Here is a 21384-nt window from a genome sequence, read left to right on the forward strand (position 1 = left end):
CGCATATTTTATGGGTTAGGGTATATAAATGCATGTTTTAATGACTTTTTGTAGAAATGCTTTTTTTGTTCTATTCTATTTCTAGTCAGGTATTTAACGTATATTATCGACTATTGTAGGTGCTATCGAAGTCGAGATTGAATTAATTTACTGATATCAACTCGTACATAACGTGCGAATGACAAAAATCGTTTGATAATCGTTTTTAGTTTGGTGCGATCCATATTGATGACCAATGTGCGTTGTGCGTGTGTTCGAGTATTATTCTTATTCGCGTTGATTTTTTTGTTTAATCATACAAATAATGAAAAATTAAAATGAACAAATAAGAATAAAAGTTAAATTTTAATAGTTTTATTTTTGAATATTTTTGAAAAATGAGAATACATTTTTAAGCATATTTTGTCAGTTTTTAGTGCATACATGCATGTATATTTTATAGTTTTTAAGTGCATTAAATTCACAGCCTTGATTATAAGTTATTATAGTTGTTTAAACAAATAATTATTGTTATACTTTTATAGAACTATAAATTATTAAATTATTAATAATATGTAATAAGTGTATAGTGTATACCAATATAACTTATTCAACACCTCTTAATTATAATATTATTGCTTTACTTAGGAACGTTTTTATAATAATAATCATAGAAACACCGTAATAATGAACTGGCTTAAACAATTAAAAGTTTAACAGGCAACCAAAAATGCATCTATATCATAGTATTCAAACAAAAATACTTAAATAATTCAAATTTCAAACCAAATTTCAAAATAATTGAAATCAATTAGGAAGCATACATTTTAGACGTAAGAACTACATCAACAATGACTACACATGAAAACCTGCTCGAAAATGTATTACAATCTACACAGAAATTTAACTGCGGCTCATCAATTATTACATTATTACCTTCAATTTTATTTTTTTATTATTTTTGGCGTTTATCCGAAACTTATATAATAGCATACATGAATCCAATTCAAAGACCACGCCGTCTGCACAGAGTTCCAAAAAATACATGGTGGAAATTCTGGCTGAAGGTACTTATTATATAATCATAGTTGAAATAAAATTGTATAATCGAATTGTATCATACATATTTTTTATGATTAAAAAAGCGCTAGTAGTAAGTAATAACTATATTTTATTAAAAAAATAATAAGACAATTCACAAGTGTAGTAACGATTTGTAAGGGATTCAATGTAGGCAATTTTATTACCAGTCAATAATTATAAGAATGATAATAATTATACAAATTATAAAAATTATTTAAAATAATGGGTTAGGTAGTATTTAATATTATTACCACGTTTACTCGTTATATAATCCAAAATGTGTTCAAGAATAAAATATAGTTAATATAATTAGGTAGTATACCTAGTTATGTAGAATGCTCGTATATTTTTGAGTATCTTGATAGAACTGTTTAAATAATTTTGTGTAAATTATTTCGATTTATTTTTATGTATTTCATGTATAACGTAAAACAATACACATACAAATATAGTTATAAATAAATATACAACTTAAATAAAATTTTAAATATTGTAAAACGTAACTGTTGAAAATAATATAACAGAGAACAATGTACTTAGTTATAATGTTATGATCTAATAAATAGCTAATATTAAGGAATTTTCTATTAAAATACAAAATTGTTTTACATTTAAAATTATTTTACATTTGTTATGCGAGTGTCATTTGTATTAATTATTTAAATACTTTACAGATAATACTTACTTCAATGCTAGTATGGAGTGGTAGTCAATGTTGGTCAGATGGATTAATACTTGTGCTTAAAAATTACACGTTAGTTTTTCTTACAATGGTACGTAGTTATTCGTTTTTATTATGTAATAATAATAATAATAATATGTTATTATGTAGAAATCAAATACAGTGGAACCTCGATAACTCAAACCCTCTATAAGTCAAATTTTTGAAAACTTGAATTTTATTTTCGCCCCCAACCGATTCGAGTTATCGAAGTTCCACTGTATATTATTCATTACATTTTTAATTAGAACCCAACGATAATGTATGGTTTTCAATTTAATAATATTATTACCAATGATACTTGAACACATAATGCATTTTTCATTCGTGTAGATAAACAATTGCTTAGAACCGCACTATGAAATGAACCAAACTGCTTTGGAATTACTGGAATGTATTTGTAATTTAATCGTTTGTTATTCTGTTGTGGCTTTTATACGCTGGTGTTACATCTATGTTGATAATAACTATCAATACACAAGAAGGAGATCGAGAATACGCCGAATATACAACTGGTAGTTACAATCACGTATTATATTATTTATAAAATTCATAAATAGCTTTTTAGTTTTGCAGGACTTTAACGTTAGGCTTATAATAAACGTATAGTATTAATATTTCTGAACTTAAAGAAATTATTAAAATATAAAACCCATTTAAAAAGTTTTTTAATATTTAAAATATAACATGATTGATCTTAACTGTGTAGGTATTAATTTCTAAAATTAAAACTCGACCTTTTATATTAAAATTATTAAATTGAAAAAAGTTAACACTCACCATAAAGATAAATAGGTAATGCAACTGATGAATAATATACTTGTGGATTGTTGTATAAATTAGACAACAATATAATTCCAAACACTATACAAGAACAATATAATTAATAGGTATACCTTATTAGTATGGTTCGGAAATAATTGTAAAGTTCCATATTGTTCTATATAGTCTCGATTTAAAGCAAACCAAGCTCAAGAAATCTGAACTACACAATAATTTAAAATTTAAAATTTAAAAACTCATATTTTGCATATTTTAGGGGGAAAGTGCATACTTCATTAATTTTCAAACACGTATTAAGCATATTTTTAATATTTTCTAAATTGAACGATTTTTTTTTTGCTGAACATACGTACTCGTATTTTAAATAATATTTAATATTTAACTCAATATACATATATTATTTGTTAACATTAATTTGGCGAAATGCATTTAATCTATATGACTTATATGCTAATATGCCTAAAATATTATCTTATCATTGATAAGTCGTCGACTTAACTTCATAGGTGAAATTAGATATTTTTATAGTTAGGCTAAAATATTTTAAAAATTGCCCCACTTCCTCATCAAAAAAATATTAGAAATTCAAATTTGTATATGTATATTTTTTTTTGTTTGTGTTAATTTATACAATTAGTACTCGGGGCTTATATTTTTGTTTAAATATTAAATATACTTAGATATTAGTAATTTTATTTTATATTATAGTTATCTCTCTTTTTCTCCATTGGTTCAAGTTTTTAATTTAAACACCAAACAACTATAAATACAAATCTTGTGAACTGTTCCTTTCTTTTGCTGCGTCTCTATCTTCTTTTTGTGATTTCTTTAAACATGCTAGGTCTCTGAATTGCATTTGAAATACATAATATTGTATAATGAATTTTCCATTCATTGATTTCACTATCAAAAACCGGTCCATATTTTTTTTAGCACTTTTTTCTCAAATATTCTAGCCTTAGAACTGTACAGGAAAATAAATAATAGAGACAATCCTATAAGATAATAATTTTTATAATTATGTTTAACAATTTTTATTTATTAAGTCAAATGCCTAAAAATGTACTAAAAAGTAAAGATAATAGGTTTTTGTATAATCCCTTGCATCTGCTTTATACATACATCCATAATACTGAGTATTGACTAATATATAACATATATTTTTTTTTTGATTATACGACACGTTATATAAATTGTATTTTATTTATTTTTTGAAGTAAATATAAAATGTTTGAAGTTTCTTATATAGTTACAATAATGAATAAATTCAAAATATTTTTTTTTATTATTATTATTTAGGCGTACGCTGATTCCTGGGAGAGAAACAAGCGAACTAGGAGAAGATGGTTATTTGTTAATGCAAACTATTATACCTACAGAATCCCAACAACATTCAGAGTTGATAGAAAATAACAATCCGAAAAAATTGAAAATTACTCAAAGTTGTCAAATGTCTACGAAATACAAATCAATTATTCCAAAAGTAATTGTGAGACGTAAATCCATATAAATATAATAAGTATATATATGTATATATACTATATTTCAATGATAATTTAATACATAATCAAAGTACTACTATAATTATTTAAATTATAATTGTATCTATATTTTATTTTCTCCGCTATGATAAAACGTGTTATCTAGCTATATTACTATTATTTTTTTCGTATAATAAAGAAGTGTGTTTAATAATTCTATTACACATTTTATTCAAGTTGGCAGATATTGTCTTACTAGTAGCGCAGTTTATCATTTTAATTTAAACATTTTTACGCACATTGCAAAAACACCAGACATGCATTACACTCGTGCACTCTACGTGCAGGATTGCTAGCTATAGTTGCGTCCCAAAGATATAGAAATTACAATAAGTGCCAAACAAATATTGTATTCGGGATATACGCATTTAAGGATTTTAAGAGCGTCGGAGCACAAAATAGTACTCGAATCCAGTTGGATTTCATAATGCTTATTTTCACTACCTATACGCCCCCTAACTAATTTAGGACACATTATTAAATATTTATGTTGCAACTAGCAAGTATATTTTATTCATTGATAAACAATATGTCAATACGAATGTACATTATAATTGTATAAGTTACATTACACAAATACACGTAATATATAGCCAATAAAGGTACCTATAATAGGCAACAGTTATATCCTTATAACTTACATAAATATAATAATAGTTAAAATAAAATATATATTAATTAATATCAAATAAATAATATAGATTAATATTCTGAAAATAATATAAATAAATCATCAATAAAATATTATACGAACAATATTTATGTCAAAACATTATAGATTAATTTTAATTTATTTCCTTGTTTTAACTCGAACTTATTCACACTGTTTTACTATAAGGTGATGGACAGGTGGAATTGACTCAAAGTCTCAAAAGTTAATAGCAATAATATAACATGCTATAAATAATAAATATAAGTAGGTATATGTTATTATATACTATACTATGATGACTATAGTAATTACTAATAATATAGTAAAATGACTAAAATATAATGTTTTTTGGAGGGGGGATGTAATCAACTTACTGCAATGCTATTAATAAAATCAATTAACTTAATAGCAATATAAAAAAGCATATCATTTTATATACGTTCTATAGCGATTAGTGATATAATACCTAAGCTGAAAGATTCCGCTCAAATTTTTTTTCTTGTAAGTACAATGATTTATGTATGATTAGATTCAAATCTAACTAATTAAAGTGACCTCAATGACCAGCTACACTTGAGTAAGTACTCGACACTTAACTGTATGGCAGTTCAGTTACTTAAATACTTGTCTACTTATTTTTTACTTGAATACTATTCTATATATACTTAAGAAATAGATGTTGTTATTTATGTATTATAAAAACCTACGAATTATTTTTATTGAACAGCATATTATAAAGATTAAACGTGTTAGATAAGAAAACCTAACCGATTAAAGCTTTCGTAATAAAATGTATCAATTATTAATTATTTACTATTGTGTATAATAAAATAATGAAAAATTAAAATTAAATTAACATTTATACAGACGGGAATACGGAGTACCTGCTTATTAAAAATGTGAAATAAAGTAAGAAATATTAAGCTAAAAATTTTAAAATGAAAGAAATAAAGTAATGTAATCGTATTATTGAATAAGTAATTCAATCATGAGTAATTTAATGTATCTAATATAATTATCTACTGTTAAGGCGTGCAATCGATGTAAAATAAATATAATTAATAATATATCTGATCGATCATTGATAATTGTATTCTTATAATGGTTCATGCGAGCGAGTGATATACTTTTATTTCTCATCTTTTACTTCTATTTGTGCTCTGTGATGTAGATGAATGTTTTGTGAATATTATATTATACATAGACGCATAGTATCATCATTTATATTTTATAGCGTGTTATTGATATTTATTTTTTGTTAGATAATTATTAATTGGTGTTGGTGGTATTTTATGCATGATTTGACGATTTGACATATAACTTAATGTGTAGTAGCCAGTATATACTATATAGGTAAACTGTCATACAGTCATACATATACTGATTAATGTTATTTGTGGATAACGATTGACTGCCGTGATTATTTAGTTAGTGATTTTTGTTATAATCGTGTTAAACTATTCTGTTTTTTTAATAAATTGTTAAATATTACAAATTATTTTAATTTATTAATAAAAAAGGAGCAGAAAAAAAAATAAAAGTAAAACAAAGTGATGTAAAAATGAGAATATGTAGGTAATACCTATAAATACTTTTTATTTCTAATAAAAGTATTCAAATAATTATTGAAGTATTCGAACACGTATTCTGAATAATAAACCTAAACAATCAGTTATTTGAAAATATAATTAAAAATTTTCGAGATATATCTATTTTGAATTAAATATTGATCGTTATGTCAGGTAGTTAGTTTTCCCTCATATTACATATTTAGTTACCTATTTATGTACTTATATAATTCATTTTCCCTCTCTGTTTTATGTGATGTATATGCAACTTCTCGGAGAGATATAATGATTAATAATTAAACCATGTGACTTCTATGTAAAGTCACACAAATATTATCTCAGAGATTTTTTTATCGCGAGTTCTTTGGGACTTCAAAAATTGTTTATAATCATGTGTAGTCTATTTAACGGTACATAGAGGTTCAAATGTTATTTAATGTATTTTATATCATCTGGTGACTTCGCATGGATGTGAACCTCGCGTTATTGCACATAGTATGATTTCTATGAGATGTTACAGTGGAAATAACATGTACATCCTTTATTTGAAATCCCTTGGATATGAATATTGATTACAAATTTTTAATAATTATTGTTACGTTCATAAGACATTACCTGAATATTATATTTGAGAAGTTAAATTTTATTAATTTAGAATATCTTAGATACGTATTATAGATGTTTATTGCTAGGTTGCATTTAAGATTATAAATTGATCATCTCTACGAAGTAATGTTACTCCCATTGCACAGTGGATTGTAGATACTTCTTTGTAAAAGTGCACATCAACAAATCTAAAAAAAAATGGCATTTAAAATATTATAGGAATAGGATTCGTGTTAAATAAATAAATTATATAAAATAGTTGTTACTTTATACAATTCACTTTACGGTTTGCGTACTTGACGAATACTTCTATAATTTACTAGGAACTACGAGTATGTATATAAATATAATGATTATAGAAAATCAATGGTAGGTAGTACACTAGTATGTAGAAAGCATGAAATAAATTGTGATATTTAATATTTATGATAGGTACTACAATAAATTACATATACAAATTATAAAATAAATTATAATCATTATTTATGATTAATGATTATAGAGCGACAAAGCGTGCATTTTTATGCAATTTCATATGTTTTTCCTTTTCATGTTTTTGGAATTTTGTCAGTAATCTTTACGAATCATAATGGGTAGTTTGAAGTTACTGGCCAATTTTTTTTTTTTTTGCATATTTCCGGATATTTTATGATTTTTGCATATTTTTACGAAATTCAAAATGTATTGCATTGAATTAAAATTAAATTAAAAAAAAAGATTGTATCAAGCAAAAAAATAATTTAAAGTTCTAGGTATAATTTGAAGATTGAAGATGCCAATGTTGTCAATGAATTAACATTTTATGTACTATGTACACTCATTTGAAATATTTAGTGATAGCAGTAAAAATAAATTACCTATATAAAAACTTAAAATATGACATAACATATTTAAAACATTTCAACAATAAATTGACGAATTATAAGAAAAATTTAAACTATTACTATTGAGTTATATATATAGTTACTTCAAATATGTGCCAATCACTTGGGTTGATGTCGAACGATCATTCTCATCTGTATTTATTTAAAAATATATCGACAGAAGACATTACAGCTTCACTGAAGAAAAATTAGCAATAGATAATATTATGTTTATATTCATTTTAATAATAAATAAAATATAAAAAAAAATATTAATTTTTAAATTTATGATACCTTTTTTACAATATATTTAAATATAAGTATCAATATTAATATTTTTATTAATATCATAAACATTTGTCATATAAATAATAAAAATTTTCTTGCACATTTCTTGCATATTTTTACGATTTTGAGTTTTGACTGCATATTAGCATATTATAGGTACATGGCATATATTGATTGTTTTTAGTGCATAAAAATCCGCTATCTATTCATGAATCATAAACACTACCTATATATAGATGTATATTACATTTCAGTTTTCATCATGATGACAATTCATAATAACATTATTAAATTGGTACTTACACAATAATAAGTGCTTTACATCACCGTTTACCTCCATACCATATAAATTGATAAGCTATTCTGCAATATGATAAAATTGATAATGGTTATCATTCAAAGATAACTTAAAAAAACTTTTGTCAATACTAAAGAGTCGGTTATGTAGGTAATTAATTAATGTTATAGTCTCGCTACGATCTATTTTTTTAAAGTATGTTTTCCGTTAAATGTCCAAAACTATATTTATTTAGTCTTAAAACCAAATAATCCCACATCGAATGAATACGACAATATTTATAAAATTTCAATGACTCAGTGGACAACAGAAGGTGAGCTTGAAATTAATTTTTAATCTACCGTGGGCGTATTTAATTTACAAATTATGAAAAGTGTTAAGCTCAACAGACTCCAGACAATCATAGTGTTGATATTATTTTTTATTCACTTAAGTACTGATACCCTGTGTACATTTTAATTTGACACAAATAAACGATATTGTTTTCTAATCAATCTGTTGTTGGTGAAGCATACTTTAATACCTAATTTATTTGTTTACAACTGTTTTAGGTATGGTGAATTGTATACATTGGAATGAAAATAATGATGTTAAAATCAGAAACCATCCGTTCACAAGAATGGGTGCCTTTTGTTACTCAACAAGTATTTACGTTGAATATTCAATTGAACACCCAGAGTTTTTATCAGTAGTTTTTAATTTTTTAGCAAAGACTCAGAAATTTAATTCAAATTAATGGTTACAATCTTTGTGATGATCCTGAGTATACAGCTAATAAATCTTCATTTTATTACACATTACATTTAACAACAATGTGTGCTCCTTTGTATACTAGCGAAAAAGTGTGCGGTCGTAATCCAAAATGGACAAAAATAGATATTTGTAGTTCAATTGGATCTGCTAAAGGTATTTAAATACTTAATTATATTAAACTATTACGTTTTGTTTTTTTTTTATTAAAATTATAACTAAAATATGTACCTATATATTATATAATACCTACATATTTGTTCAATGTTAAAAAATTGAAACTTACAATTAACATTGATTTATATTCCACAATTTTGTTTTAAAAAATTCCATATTTTTATATTTAATCTAATTTAATTTAAGCATTTGATTATCGTACATATTTAGGTGCAATATAATTTCATTAAAAAAAATTTTGCTTAAATGAACATTTGTCTTAAATAAAAAACTATAATTTTCAATTATGATTCATAAAAACTGATTCAAACATAATATATAAGTTAAGAAATTTAGTCAGCAGCGACCACTTTTTGTCAGGCAGTGGTCAGACAACACCTGTTTGTTTGTCCTTACCGGGCCAACCATCTTTAAGTCTACCGTGTATAAAAGCCACACCCCTACACAATATTCAGCAGCCGACTATGTTTCTTAACTTGAATAAAGTATTGTATTTTAATTGTCCAACTTTGGCTATATTTATATAGAATATTTTATCATCACTTAAAAAATGTAATCAAATTTTCTGATTTATAAGTAACTAAAATAATTATAGAAACAAATTAATATACTTGTTTGAAAAAATGTAATTAACTTAAAGTATGTTAATTATAAACCTACCTATAATTTAATATCTGTACTATAAATTAAAGTAGCACACAATTAAAAAAAAAAAATTAAAAAAATATTATACAATATACTATTAAAATGTTCACTATAGATGACTCAAAATGGCTTCAATTGACATTGTTTGCATATACTGAATGATTTCAATTGATGTTATGCACCTTATTTTATTAAATATTCTATAATGTAATCAGTGCTATGTTTGAGCTATTAAATTGTACTAGCGTATCCCAGTGTTATTTAATAAATTCATGCACTTTGTATATTCATTTTAAACTTTTAATACATTTTTTTAAAGCCTTGATTTGTTTAGCACTATAATAATTATACTCAAATATGATATATACTAACATTTTAAATAATGTATGGATACGTCTGTTTGAATGACATGCATATATAATGCTGTTTAGGATAGCATATTATATTATTAGTCCAAATATATTATGTCCTTTTATTTATTGTACATTAGTATCCAAGTTATTGCTAAATAATGTTTAAAGTATTCGCCATATTTTCAAAAAAATACTTTTACTCGTTAGATCTCAAACAACACATCATTAAAAAAAAAAAAAATTAGAACGATATATACAAATCACCCATATTATAATTATTTATTATTATTATGATAATATTTTTTTTATATAAATCTGTTGGTCAGTCTATATCCTTTATTTTTTTCAAGTGGTATGGCTGATATCTTAAGTCTTAACTACAGAATTTAAAATAGAATAAAATACTAATTTTCCAATACTGTTCTCTTATTCAAGACTATGGCTATTAGCATGACTTCCACAATCTTAATGATATTCTTAATTCGCGTTCTAATGCCACAATTTACAATTATCTATATTACCTATATTATTAGTTTGTGTTACGTAGTTAGTAATGTTCTGTTTTGCTCATATTATATTTACTTGCTAAAAGTAGATTGTTTGTATTCTCATTCTGATTTTTCGATTTTTAGGATCATATTAATCACATCTGTTGTATTCAGTTAAAATATATCTGTTTATTTTATTTTATAACTAAATAATAATATTATGGATATTAAGACTGAAGAAAAATCAGTAAGGCATAAGAACGTAGTATTTTACATACCCAAAGAAAATACAAGAACTTTGAAAAGCCAACTTCTATAATATGATACAAAAACTTATTTTGAATTCGTTTTTGTACCAACAAAAATATTTTCATAGACTGGAGTAACTGTTTTTGGAAAGTTTGTGTTCTCATTATTGATTCAAAAATCAAGAAAAAATTATTAAGATAGACAAAAGCTTATTTTTTAAACCCAAAATTAATGTAGGCTAAATAATTCTGTAACAATGGATTTTTGGAGGATTAAATCATGAAACTAAAGAATGTTTTTGGTTCAGGTTCCTGATCAAATTAGGTTTGGATCCTTGGCTCTCCTAGGTGTGATAGCCCCCCTCCCATGGACTCCGGGATGTTTATTTTCGACAACTGATAAAATACATTGTCTAGCCAATAGTGTTTCAGCTGTACCTGATTTTATCGGTCCCTCCGTAAATATATTCTGGATCCGTGCCTGGATCAAACCTTATCTACTTTCCTCAATGCAATATTGTTAAATATAAAAAGTGGAACAATAATTTATTCAAATTATTCGTAGGTATACAACACAAACAAACTTGAAAAAGTGAGTGTTCAGAAAAATAGCAAACATAACAGCACAGCCCTTTATCGCTTAAAATTATATTTAACTGATTTTGTGGGAGACAGAATGTAAAAGAATTTATATTTATTAAGTTTAAAAAAATCTAAATCCAATTTTCTTCAATAAATAATTACTAATGAATTGTTTATTATTGTTGTTAAACTTTTTCTTACATTTAACATCTTATACATATTAAAAAAATTCACAAAGTAGACATGATTTGTTAATATAAATTATATTAATATATATTATTATTATTAATTATAAAATTAATCATAAAATCATAAATTTTAGCAGTCTTAGATAACAGAATAGTGATGTTTTCCTAAACAAGGTAGTCCCGTGTAACAAAAAGTACCCATTGCATATTGCATACTTATAAAATTAATGAAATGTTTGTGTACATATTTTTTACAAATATTGTTATGAGTATATGTTCCAATACACCCATGATTGTACTATGTAATTTAACAATTTTAGTTATTTAAATAAATCTTTTCTGTGTGTTAATATTTTTTCAAGAGAGAATTCAAATTAATTATTTTAATATGTACATTTGATGTTAGTATTCATAATATTATGTTAATTTAACGTTATTTGAACTATGTAGTATATTAAAATAACTTTGTAACTTTACAGCTGTTGTTATACGATTGTGGAGAACTACAGATGACCAAACCAAAGTTTTGTTTGTTTGGGGAATTGAACTTAGTGGTCTTTTGTATATAACCCCAATGTCATTAGATCCAAAAATGTTTCATTCTAATTCTTTAGTATTTTGTATGACTGGAGGAAATTATACTGCTCCACATTGCATTGCTGAAGATCAGCCTACTTTAGCTCGAATCACTCATCTTACTTTACCTTCAAAAGATGTAAGAATAAGTGGTACACTTTTACAACTGACAAGGTACTATTCAATATCAGTTAACAATTTATCAATTTTAATCTGTATCATACTTGTTATAGGATGCATAATATCCAACGAATTACTAGTAAACAAAGAGAAGCAGCTACTTTATTAAAAGAAAAAGTAGTTCAAGGTGAAATAGGTTTGAATGAAAATCGAACAGGAAGACATCAAAGTGCTACAATACGTAGATTGATGAACAAAGAAATTACCCAGAAACCATCTCGTCAAAGTATTTTATGTAGACGAAAAGAAATTGAATTGGTAAAATTTAGAGTATTGTTGCTATGCCAAGAAAAATCTCGTAAAATTGTCCTTCTTCGTAATAAAACTCAAACTAGTAAAACATTTTATGATGCAAATTTTATAAAAAGTAAGTTCAGTTCAATTAATATTTTTATAAGTATTTATTAAAATGCTTATTATAAAGTAATGAGTCCATATAATATGTATTATTTGGATTGATTTATTCAAAACTTTTAAATGATACATTATTAAAGATTAACAGTTTTTTAAAGTCTTAAATTGCTTCAATTTTCTTATAAAAAATGTTTAAACATTTTATACAATATTTTTCTGTTAAACTAAAAGAAATTAGATAACAAAATATATTATACTTATGTCGCACCAACTAAGTGAAATAACTATTTTCATAAATTGAACATCTGCTTCAAGCCATATAAAACAATATTTTACTCATCACTCCCCACCAAACTGATTCATGGTTAGTCATCCTGTTTATGGTTTGTATCTTTTATAATAATAACAATAATTATATAATATTATGCATTTTTTTTATACACTTTTTCACGTGAACATTTAATAATATCATGCAATTATTATACCAGCACACATAACATAATAGTGCCTTTATAATATAATAAGTAGGCTTAGAATATTTATAATTTTGCATATTTTTTTTAGGTTGTCCAATAGCTCTTATATATTATTCTTTTATAAAAATGTGTTTTGTGATATCTATATTAAAATATCAAAATTTTATTTTTCATATAATTACATATTATACCATTTTTTATTTATAAGTGCATTATTTGTGTTTTTCTGTTTTTAAGTGCATATTTGACATTTTTTGATGCAAAATACTGAAAAATACAATAATTTTATTAACCAAATCTGAAATAAGTTTTATTATCTGTATTTTACTAAGTGTTTTACATAATTATTACTATGTAAAATACATACGTATTAGCACCAAATAGACAAAGATTTACAACAGGTTATTTAAAACAAACAATAATTATTCAATGCAACTTTTTTTTTTAAATATATTTTTTTTATTTTATTAATTTTTTTATAGTAAATAAGAAAATTCAAAAACTGTAATAGACTAAAAAACACATAAAATAATACCGACCCAATTTGTTTATATTCTATTAATGATTAAATATGTCTGTATTTATTGCATTCATTTTTGTCCATATTTCTTTTTTTTTTTAATATATATTTTTAAAAATTTTCAAGCACATTTAACTGTTTTTTAGTGCATAAGTGCATAAATATTCATACATTTTTTAGTGCATAAACGTCCTAACCCTAAATAATAAGCTAATATATAAGGCTAAAGGTATTAAAGTGTAAATTGTATTGCTAAATAAAAATAATTTAAGTATTTGTATAATGAAAAGTAGATAATTAGCTAAGACAAATCATTGGAACCTATGTGAAAAAAAATTAATAATAGTATAATAAATATAATATTTTACTGAGTTATAATAAGTAAATAGATGCCACTAAATGTATACAAGAATAAAATATTTATTATATTTTAATCACATTATTATTACATTTTTAGATTTAATGGTTTACGTACCTATGATGACTTTTTTTCTTGTTGAGCATCATAATAATACATTGTGGATTTCTAATTGGTCTTCCTGGATACTTGGTTCCACAAACTTAAACAGTCATTAAAAAATGTTTGTAATTTGGAAACATTTGTTCTTCTCATAGTTGTTTATCAAAAAGGATTGTTTTATTTTTTAGTTTTTTTGTAGTCCATACAGAAACTACACACAATTCTCATTTGTCCTTGTACTTAATAATGGTACTTATATTTTATTTTAAAACTTCCAATACTCCTATCTTTATTTATAGACCAAAAATCAATTTTTTATTTAATAAGGTGCCATATTAGCAGTAAAGTATTAACATTTTATTTCAACCAGTTCATCGTTATCAGTAAACCATCTGAAGTAGATCCTAAAAATAAATTTTCTGCATCTATAAAAATATCACAGTCACAATTATATGAGTATTTATTCTTAAAATATCATATTTTTTAAATAGTACAAACATTATTTAATATTTAAGAACTGTTTCAATGAATAAATATTAAATACAAATTATACAAAGTAAATCATATAACTTATTCGTTCGGTTCAGCCAGTTCAAGTAATTTGAAGTTAATAGTTATTAAATTGAATTACTGGGTTGATAGTTTATATATTTTGATCATAAGATCTGCTTTTAATATTTTACTGTTGTTGATTTTCAACAATTAACTATTGATAAATAAATTACAAAAACTAAAAATGTTAGCTATGTATAAAACGTTAAATAATTTATAATTAATATTTATTTATTACATCTACCCAGTTGATTTCAAATATTAAATAATGACTGTATGTGCTACTTAAAATTTATGGTATTGCAAAAATACTGGTCATATATTTTGTTATTTATTTGTAAATTTTTTTTTTTTGGTGAATATAATGTTTGTTTAAGAATGTATGATGATAAAATCAACAAATAGTAAACCGATTTGAATTTTATTAAAAATAAGAAAATAATAATTCTATTGTAATTTTGTATGTGGTGAAATATATGAGTAGTTTATCACTATTAATTATACAAAACTTATATCAACTAATATGTTTAAACATTATTTTTTATTATGTTATAAATAGATAGCAAGCTGATTGAAATGAACGAAACACTTTGCATTAATATCCATCAGCTAAAACAATTGAGCAATACATCTAACTCGATTGATACACTATCAGCACTAAATAGTCAACTCATTTATCGAAAAAAACAACTTGTTTCAGAACTTAACTTTATATATCCTATAACTGAGGTAAAAAACTAATCACTATAAAATATATACAAGATATAAAATTTAAATTATAATAAAATTGATATATTAATCTCATAAAAAAAGAAAGTTCTTATGTAAACAAAAATAATTTTTAAAGTTATAGTATTCTTACGTATCATAATGTATATTATAGTAAGTTACGCTTAATGTGATCACTGGTTTATAGAATAAACCGTTTATTGGAATCAAAATTGAAAATTCTAAACCAGGTCTTATGTTACTAATGTTAAATTAACCTTTTATTAGAATCACCAAGTACTGGATAATTGAATCATTTTTAAGAACATTCTTATCGTTTTAATGGTATTTCAAACATTCACTATAAAAAAAACAAGAATTTTTTTGAATAAGTTAAAAGGAGCTATTCAAAAATACGTCAAAAATGATACTTTTCAGTTGTTTCAAAAATTATAGGTACAATGTATAGGTCCATACATTATTGTTTATTTAAAAATCATATATTATATTAATTGAATAGAGATTTTAATTGCTGGCTAATATGAAAATGAAATTAGTAGATTCTCAAGTACAATAAAAAGTAAATAGTTTCTTTACTTTATTTTAATTTAATTTTAAACATATATATAAATATACTCTGATTAATAGACAAAAAATTGTTTATGGAATTAACCGGTTAATATAACCTACATTATCTGAACCAATGTGATCACATTAAACGAAACTCACTATATTTATTTTTGTTTTATTCTGAGTAGTGAAAATAATTTAAAAATTATTATTATAAGAAAAATTTAATTTTTAACTAGATAATAGCTTGTCATTTTTTGCGATTTTAACAAATTTAGTCAAAATCCTAACATTAAATGCTATATATTATGCTTAAATACTCATTTATTTTTAATATTTTTATACAGATCCAAGATAAACTTATGTGAAATTATGTATTAAATTCTTAAGAACTTTGACCTAGCTAATATTTTTTATCGATATTTATAAAAAATTAAAATTTGATATGCCTATAAATAGCTCATAATGAGTTAATTAAAATTTTATCATATAATAAAAATGATGATATAAATAATATTGTTAATTATTTAGAGATAAAAATGATTTGATTCTAATCATGTTTATATAATAACAAAAATGAACTATCAAAATATTTATTTATATAATAATTTATACTTTTTATATAAATAATTTTTCTTTCGAGATTGTTTTTCAATTGGAATGTTCTTTTAACTATATACATTTTTATATATTGTGTATTTTAAATAGTTTAATACAAAACTTACATTTACTAAAATATTGTAGAATCTTTAATTTTAATAAATTATATTTTTATTTAGGTATAAAAAGGTAATACTTCAGTATAATTAGTATCTCATATTTTGTTATTATTATTATTGTATTGAACTTAGATTCAGGGACAAGAACCTTTTGCCACTAGCTCTATTTTATTAATTATTTACATTTTATATTAAATATGTAAAAAAATATAATAATACAATTTTTTGATTAATCTTGAATTAGGGACAATTAATTTTGTTATTTATTCTGTTGGACTGCCGATCGATTATTATCTATTTTTTTAACACTAAAAACTTTATCAATAAATAATTATTACTTAATTACTTAATGTTTATTTAATTTGTGTTGTTTATGATACTGAACAAATAATTAATTTTTTTGTTTTTTTAAATAATCCAGGTCAACGAAAATATTTCAATATGTGATGTTCATCTTCCAAACTCAGAAAACTTTGATGGCTGCAATGATATTCAATTGAGTATTGGTCTGGGTTATGTTGCCCATTTAATTCTTATGATTTCCTACTTTTTAAATATTCCTTTAAGATATCCAATTAACCACGTTGGATCACGTAGTAAAATTATCGATCATATTTCATTAGATATACAAGATAGAGAACGATTGTAAGTTTAAAAATAAAATATGTGTATTTTTTTAAACTAATTATCTTGTTTTCAGGTTTCCTTTGTTTGGTCGAACTAAAGCTCGATTAGAATTTAACTATGCCGTTTATTTGCTAAATAAAAATATTGCCCAACTTCGTTGGTATAATGGTTATAGTACTAATGACTTGCGTACAACTTTGTACAATTGTTTAGTTATGTTGCAACCACAATCAAGTTTGTACGTTTACATTTTTTTCTTCTGCTATAAGAACATAAGGTGTACCTAATTTAAGCTAATCTAATTGAACATATTCTTAACTAATAAATATATTTTATATTGATACATAATAATAACTAAGAACCATTAAGAAATATTATAGTTTCTTTATTTCTTATATAAATGTTAAAAGAACTTTTTATTCACATGTGTTATCTTAGTCTAATGTGCATATAACATAGCAGATCTATTACCAGATTAGTGGTCCCTATTACACATGTAAATGTATCATTAAATAAAGGTTTATATATTTTTATAAAGTATATAAATATTAAAAATATAATCTATTTTGTTCTGATATTTAAAAAAAAATTTATAATTTATATTATTATTTCTACAATAATTTATTTTAGATTTTTAAAGGTTAAATAATTCTTTTTTTGGACGAAATAAGTTTGTCAATTAAATTAGTCTAATTTTCTAATCAAGTATTTAGCAATCAAATAATGTACATATAACTGTACTCAGTGGTGGTCAAGTGATTTTTTTCACGAGGGGGAAGGATATGGCTGATTTTATAATATAATATATACTACTTAATCATTAAAATATAATTTATGGTTATGTCTTATATCAATTTTTAAATTAAGGTAAATTAGTACTTTATTTATAACAAGTGAGGAGTGTGTTGTTATTGAATATTCACAATCATCGAGTGGGGTAATTCCCATATATTTTGTATAAGCAATAAAGCAACTAAATATTAATTATAACAGCCTTGTTTCTAGAATGAGTTTAGAATCCAAATAATAATATAATATGTTTATGATCATAGTCATTGTTTTGAGAAAAAAAAAATAAAATTTAGTACATTAACATTATAGTACAATAAATACACAAATTTAATTGTTATAAATATTAAAGAAAAAAAGTCATGGTGGATCTATCCCCCTCATCCTTCCCCCGTTTGACCACCACTGACTGTATTTGATAGGATACCTCAACCAAGTGTCAGTAAGTGGACTCTCTTTTCGTTATTTTCTTCATTCAATATAATGGTTTTATCAAAAACGAGCATCTTTGTTAGTTCTTAATATATATTTAATAATATTGCTTAATAAATATAATTTTAATTTGTGGAACATTAACTACATGAATCAATTACACGTGTTTATTAAATACATAGACTTCATGAATACGTGTATTTAAAGAACGCGTTTAAAATTGTTACCTCTATACCAGATTCTTCACTTTATATATAATTAATATTATAGTAAATTGACCTATTATTTGTAGAGAAGAAATAATTTGTTTCATACTTTTATTTTAAAATGAGTTAAATTTGAAAAATGAATTATTTATGTATTAATAACTCATTTTAAAATAAAAAATATAGGAAAAAAATGTATATTCTTTTTATAAATGATATGTAGATTTGCACCAATATTAACTATAAATAAACTGTATTATGATTTGATATCTAGATTTTCTATGTAATGCATGCATATTATGGAGACAACACAAAAGAAAATAAGTGTATAATGTTCTAAAAATTTAAAAATTAAATTAGTTACATCAAAGTATAACTTTACTAATTTTTCTAATCATTTAAATCATATTTTATTAAAATCAACAGTTTATATAAGTGAATGACTACACAAATTTCCTGTTGTATGATTGATTATTAAAATTTATTTATTTTTGTATGAAAAATAAAATATAATATCTTATATTTATTAAAAAGGACGCTATACTCGCATGTGTTGTCTCTGTCTTACTAACGTACATCATAACAAATTTTCGTTCAGAAAAATACATTTTATGATGTTAGCTTTAATATTAGAGTAAATTTACCTATTATCAAATTTAAAGGTAAGAATATTATCGAGGCAATAACATATTGCTTTTATTGATATTATCATTTTAAAGTGAGTTATGAACATTTTAAAGTTGTAATAGTTTATATAGCTATAACTCATTTTAAAATAATAATGTCAATAAAAACATATGTCATTGTCTAGATAATATTCTTACATTTAAATTTTATAATAGATAAATTTACTCTAATATTAAAGCTAACATCATAAAATGTATTCTTCTGAACGAAAATTTGTTATGATGTACGTTATTAAGACAGAGACAACATATGCGGGTATAGCGTCCTCTTAATTTAACAGATATTAAGAATTCATAACCATATTTAATGCACACATTTACTACATTAATTTATGACAATCTTAATTTTTGATCATTGTAAATTGTATTAATCTACATATCTAATCCAATTATTATTTAGATTAAAACTACAAACCTCAAAATTCACATCTTCAAATTCTTCATTAGAATCTTCTTTAAACATACCACCAAGATCTTCCCGAGATGTTTATAAAGAAGATACTAGTAGTTCAGATGATTCAAAAATAAAAGGAATACCTCACTCTTCATCAGATCCGTCACTAGCTGAGGATAAAACTCAAGCATTTAATGATTTTAACTCATCATAACATGTATTGAATATTACTCAATTTATATTGGCCAATGTTACCGACTGTTAAATTAATTAAACATTTTAAGACTGGTCTGTTTGATTTCTAAGTAATTTTTAATTCATTATTCTTATTACCGTTTATTATAATAGTTATAAATATTTCATTATTATTTATTTATAACCAATTTGAATGCTATTACTATTATTTATGGGTATTCAACGTTTATTAGTTTTTTATAATATACTTACACAAATATTTAACAATGTAAAAATATATTTTATATCATTATTTAATATGTATGTTATTACTTATTTGCTATTTGTAATATAAAGTAGCTTACAAGTTTTTTATCAACTATTTGTAAAAAAGTTTTGAAAATGTTAAAATAATATAACAGTAAGATATAAATTATTTTAGGTACCTATTTCTATTTATTCAATAAATTATGTGGAGAATACAATGTTTGATAATATAATCTAGGTAAAATCTCTAGCCTTTTTTAATGGAAGGCCAAATCTAAAAAATGTGTTTTGACATCACAAGGTAGAATAGTTTAAGATAGCTTGAAAGGTAATAAAATTTAAGAAAGATAAAAATTATTTTATAATTCATTAACTGTTATACCTTTATAAGTTTAGAAAATAAAAAAATAATTGTATGTTTCATTATTTAATAAGAATTTTTAAATTGCTCATATTATAACAATTGAAAACAATTGATAAATTCAAACGAATATAATATTTTCTAAGTGTCAGATAGCTTGACAGACACATTTGAAAAAAATTGCGTAGGTTGGAAATTCCTGGTCTAGGTTATAGAATTCTTGTAATTAATATCATATATTATACTTAAAATTAATTTTATTTTTTTTTTATTATTTTGATACAAAATTATCAAACAATTAATTATTTCCATGTATAGTTATGCTCAATGTACATGAACAAAATTCTCATGTCAATTTTTCAATTCAAATTAATTTACTTGTATACTTAACATGAACATTAGCAGCTAATTCATAATAATCTAAATCAATTTAATCTTAATTTTAAATGATGTAGCACTAGAAAACTAATAATTTTTATTAGTCTTATGCTTTGCTTTACATAAAAAAAATTCTTACTTA

At 23.5% G+C, this 21384-nt stretch overlaps 2 protein-coding genes across 2 annotated transcripts; both read left to right on the forward strand.

The window, feature by feature from the left end:
* The first annotated feature begins 830 nt into the window (after positions 1-830).
* On the forward strand, positions 831-4076 carry LOC113559268. Its single transcript, XM_026964930.1, has 4 exons — positions 831-1046; positions 1737-1835; positions 2117-2298; positions 3866-4076. The coding sequence occupies exons 1-4, from the start codon at positions 831-833 to the stop codon at positions 4074-4076; spliced, it is 708 nt and encodes a 235-aa protein (XP_026820731.1).
* Positions 4077-8507: 4431 nt separating this feature from the next.
* Positions 8508-20416, forward strand: LOC113556562 (UV radiation resistance associated protein). Its single transcript, XM_026961591.2, has 9 exons — positions 8508-8695; positions 8934-9026; positions 9090-9288; positions 12293-12563; positions 12623-12936; positions 15491-15660; positions 17350-17573; positions 17629-17793; positions 20069-20416. The coding sequence occupies exons 2-9, from the start codon at positions 8958-8960 to the stop codon at positions 20274-20276; spliced, it is 1620 nt and encodes a 539-aa protein (XP_026817392.1). The 5' UTR covers positions 8508-8695; positions 8934-8957; the 3' UTR covers positions 20277-20416.
* The last annotated feature ends 968 nt before the right edge of the window (positions 20417-21384 follow it).

The sequence above is a fragment of the Rhopalosiphum maidis genome, chromosome 3 (assembly GCF_003676215.2).
Source record: "Rhopalosiphum maidis isolate BTI-1 chromosome 3, ASM367621v3, whole genome shotgun sequence".
Classification (NCBI taxonomy): domain Eukaryota; kingdom Metazoa; phylum Arthropoda; class Insecta; order Hemiptera; family Aphididae; genus Rhopalosiphum; species Rhopalosiphum maidis.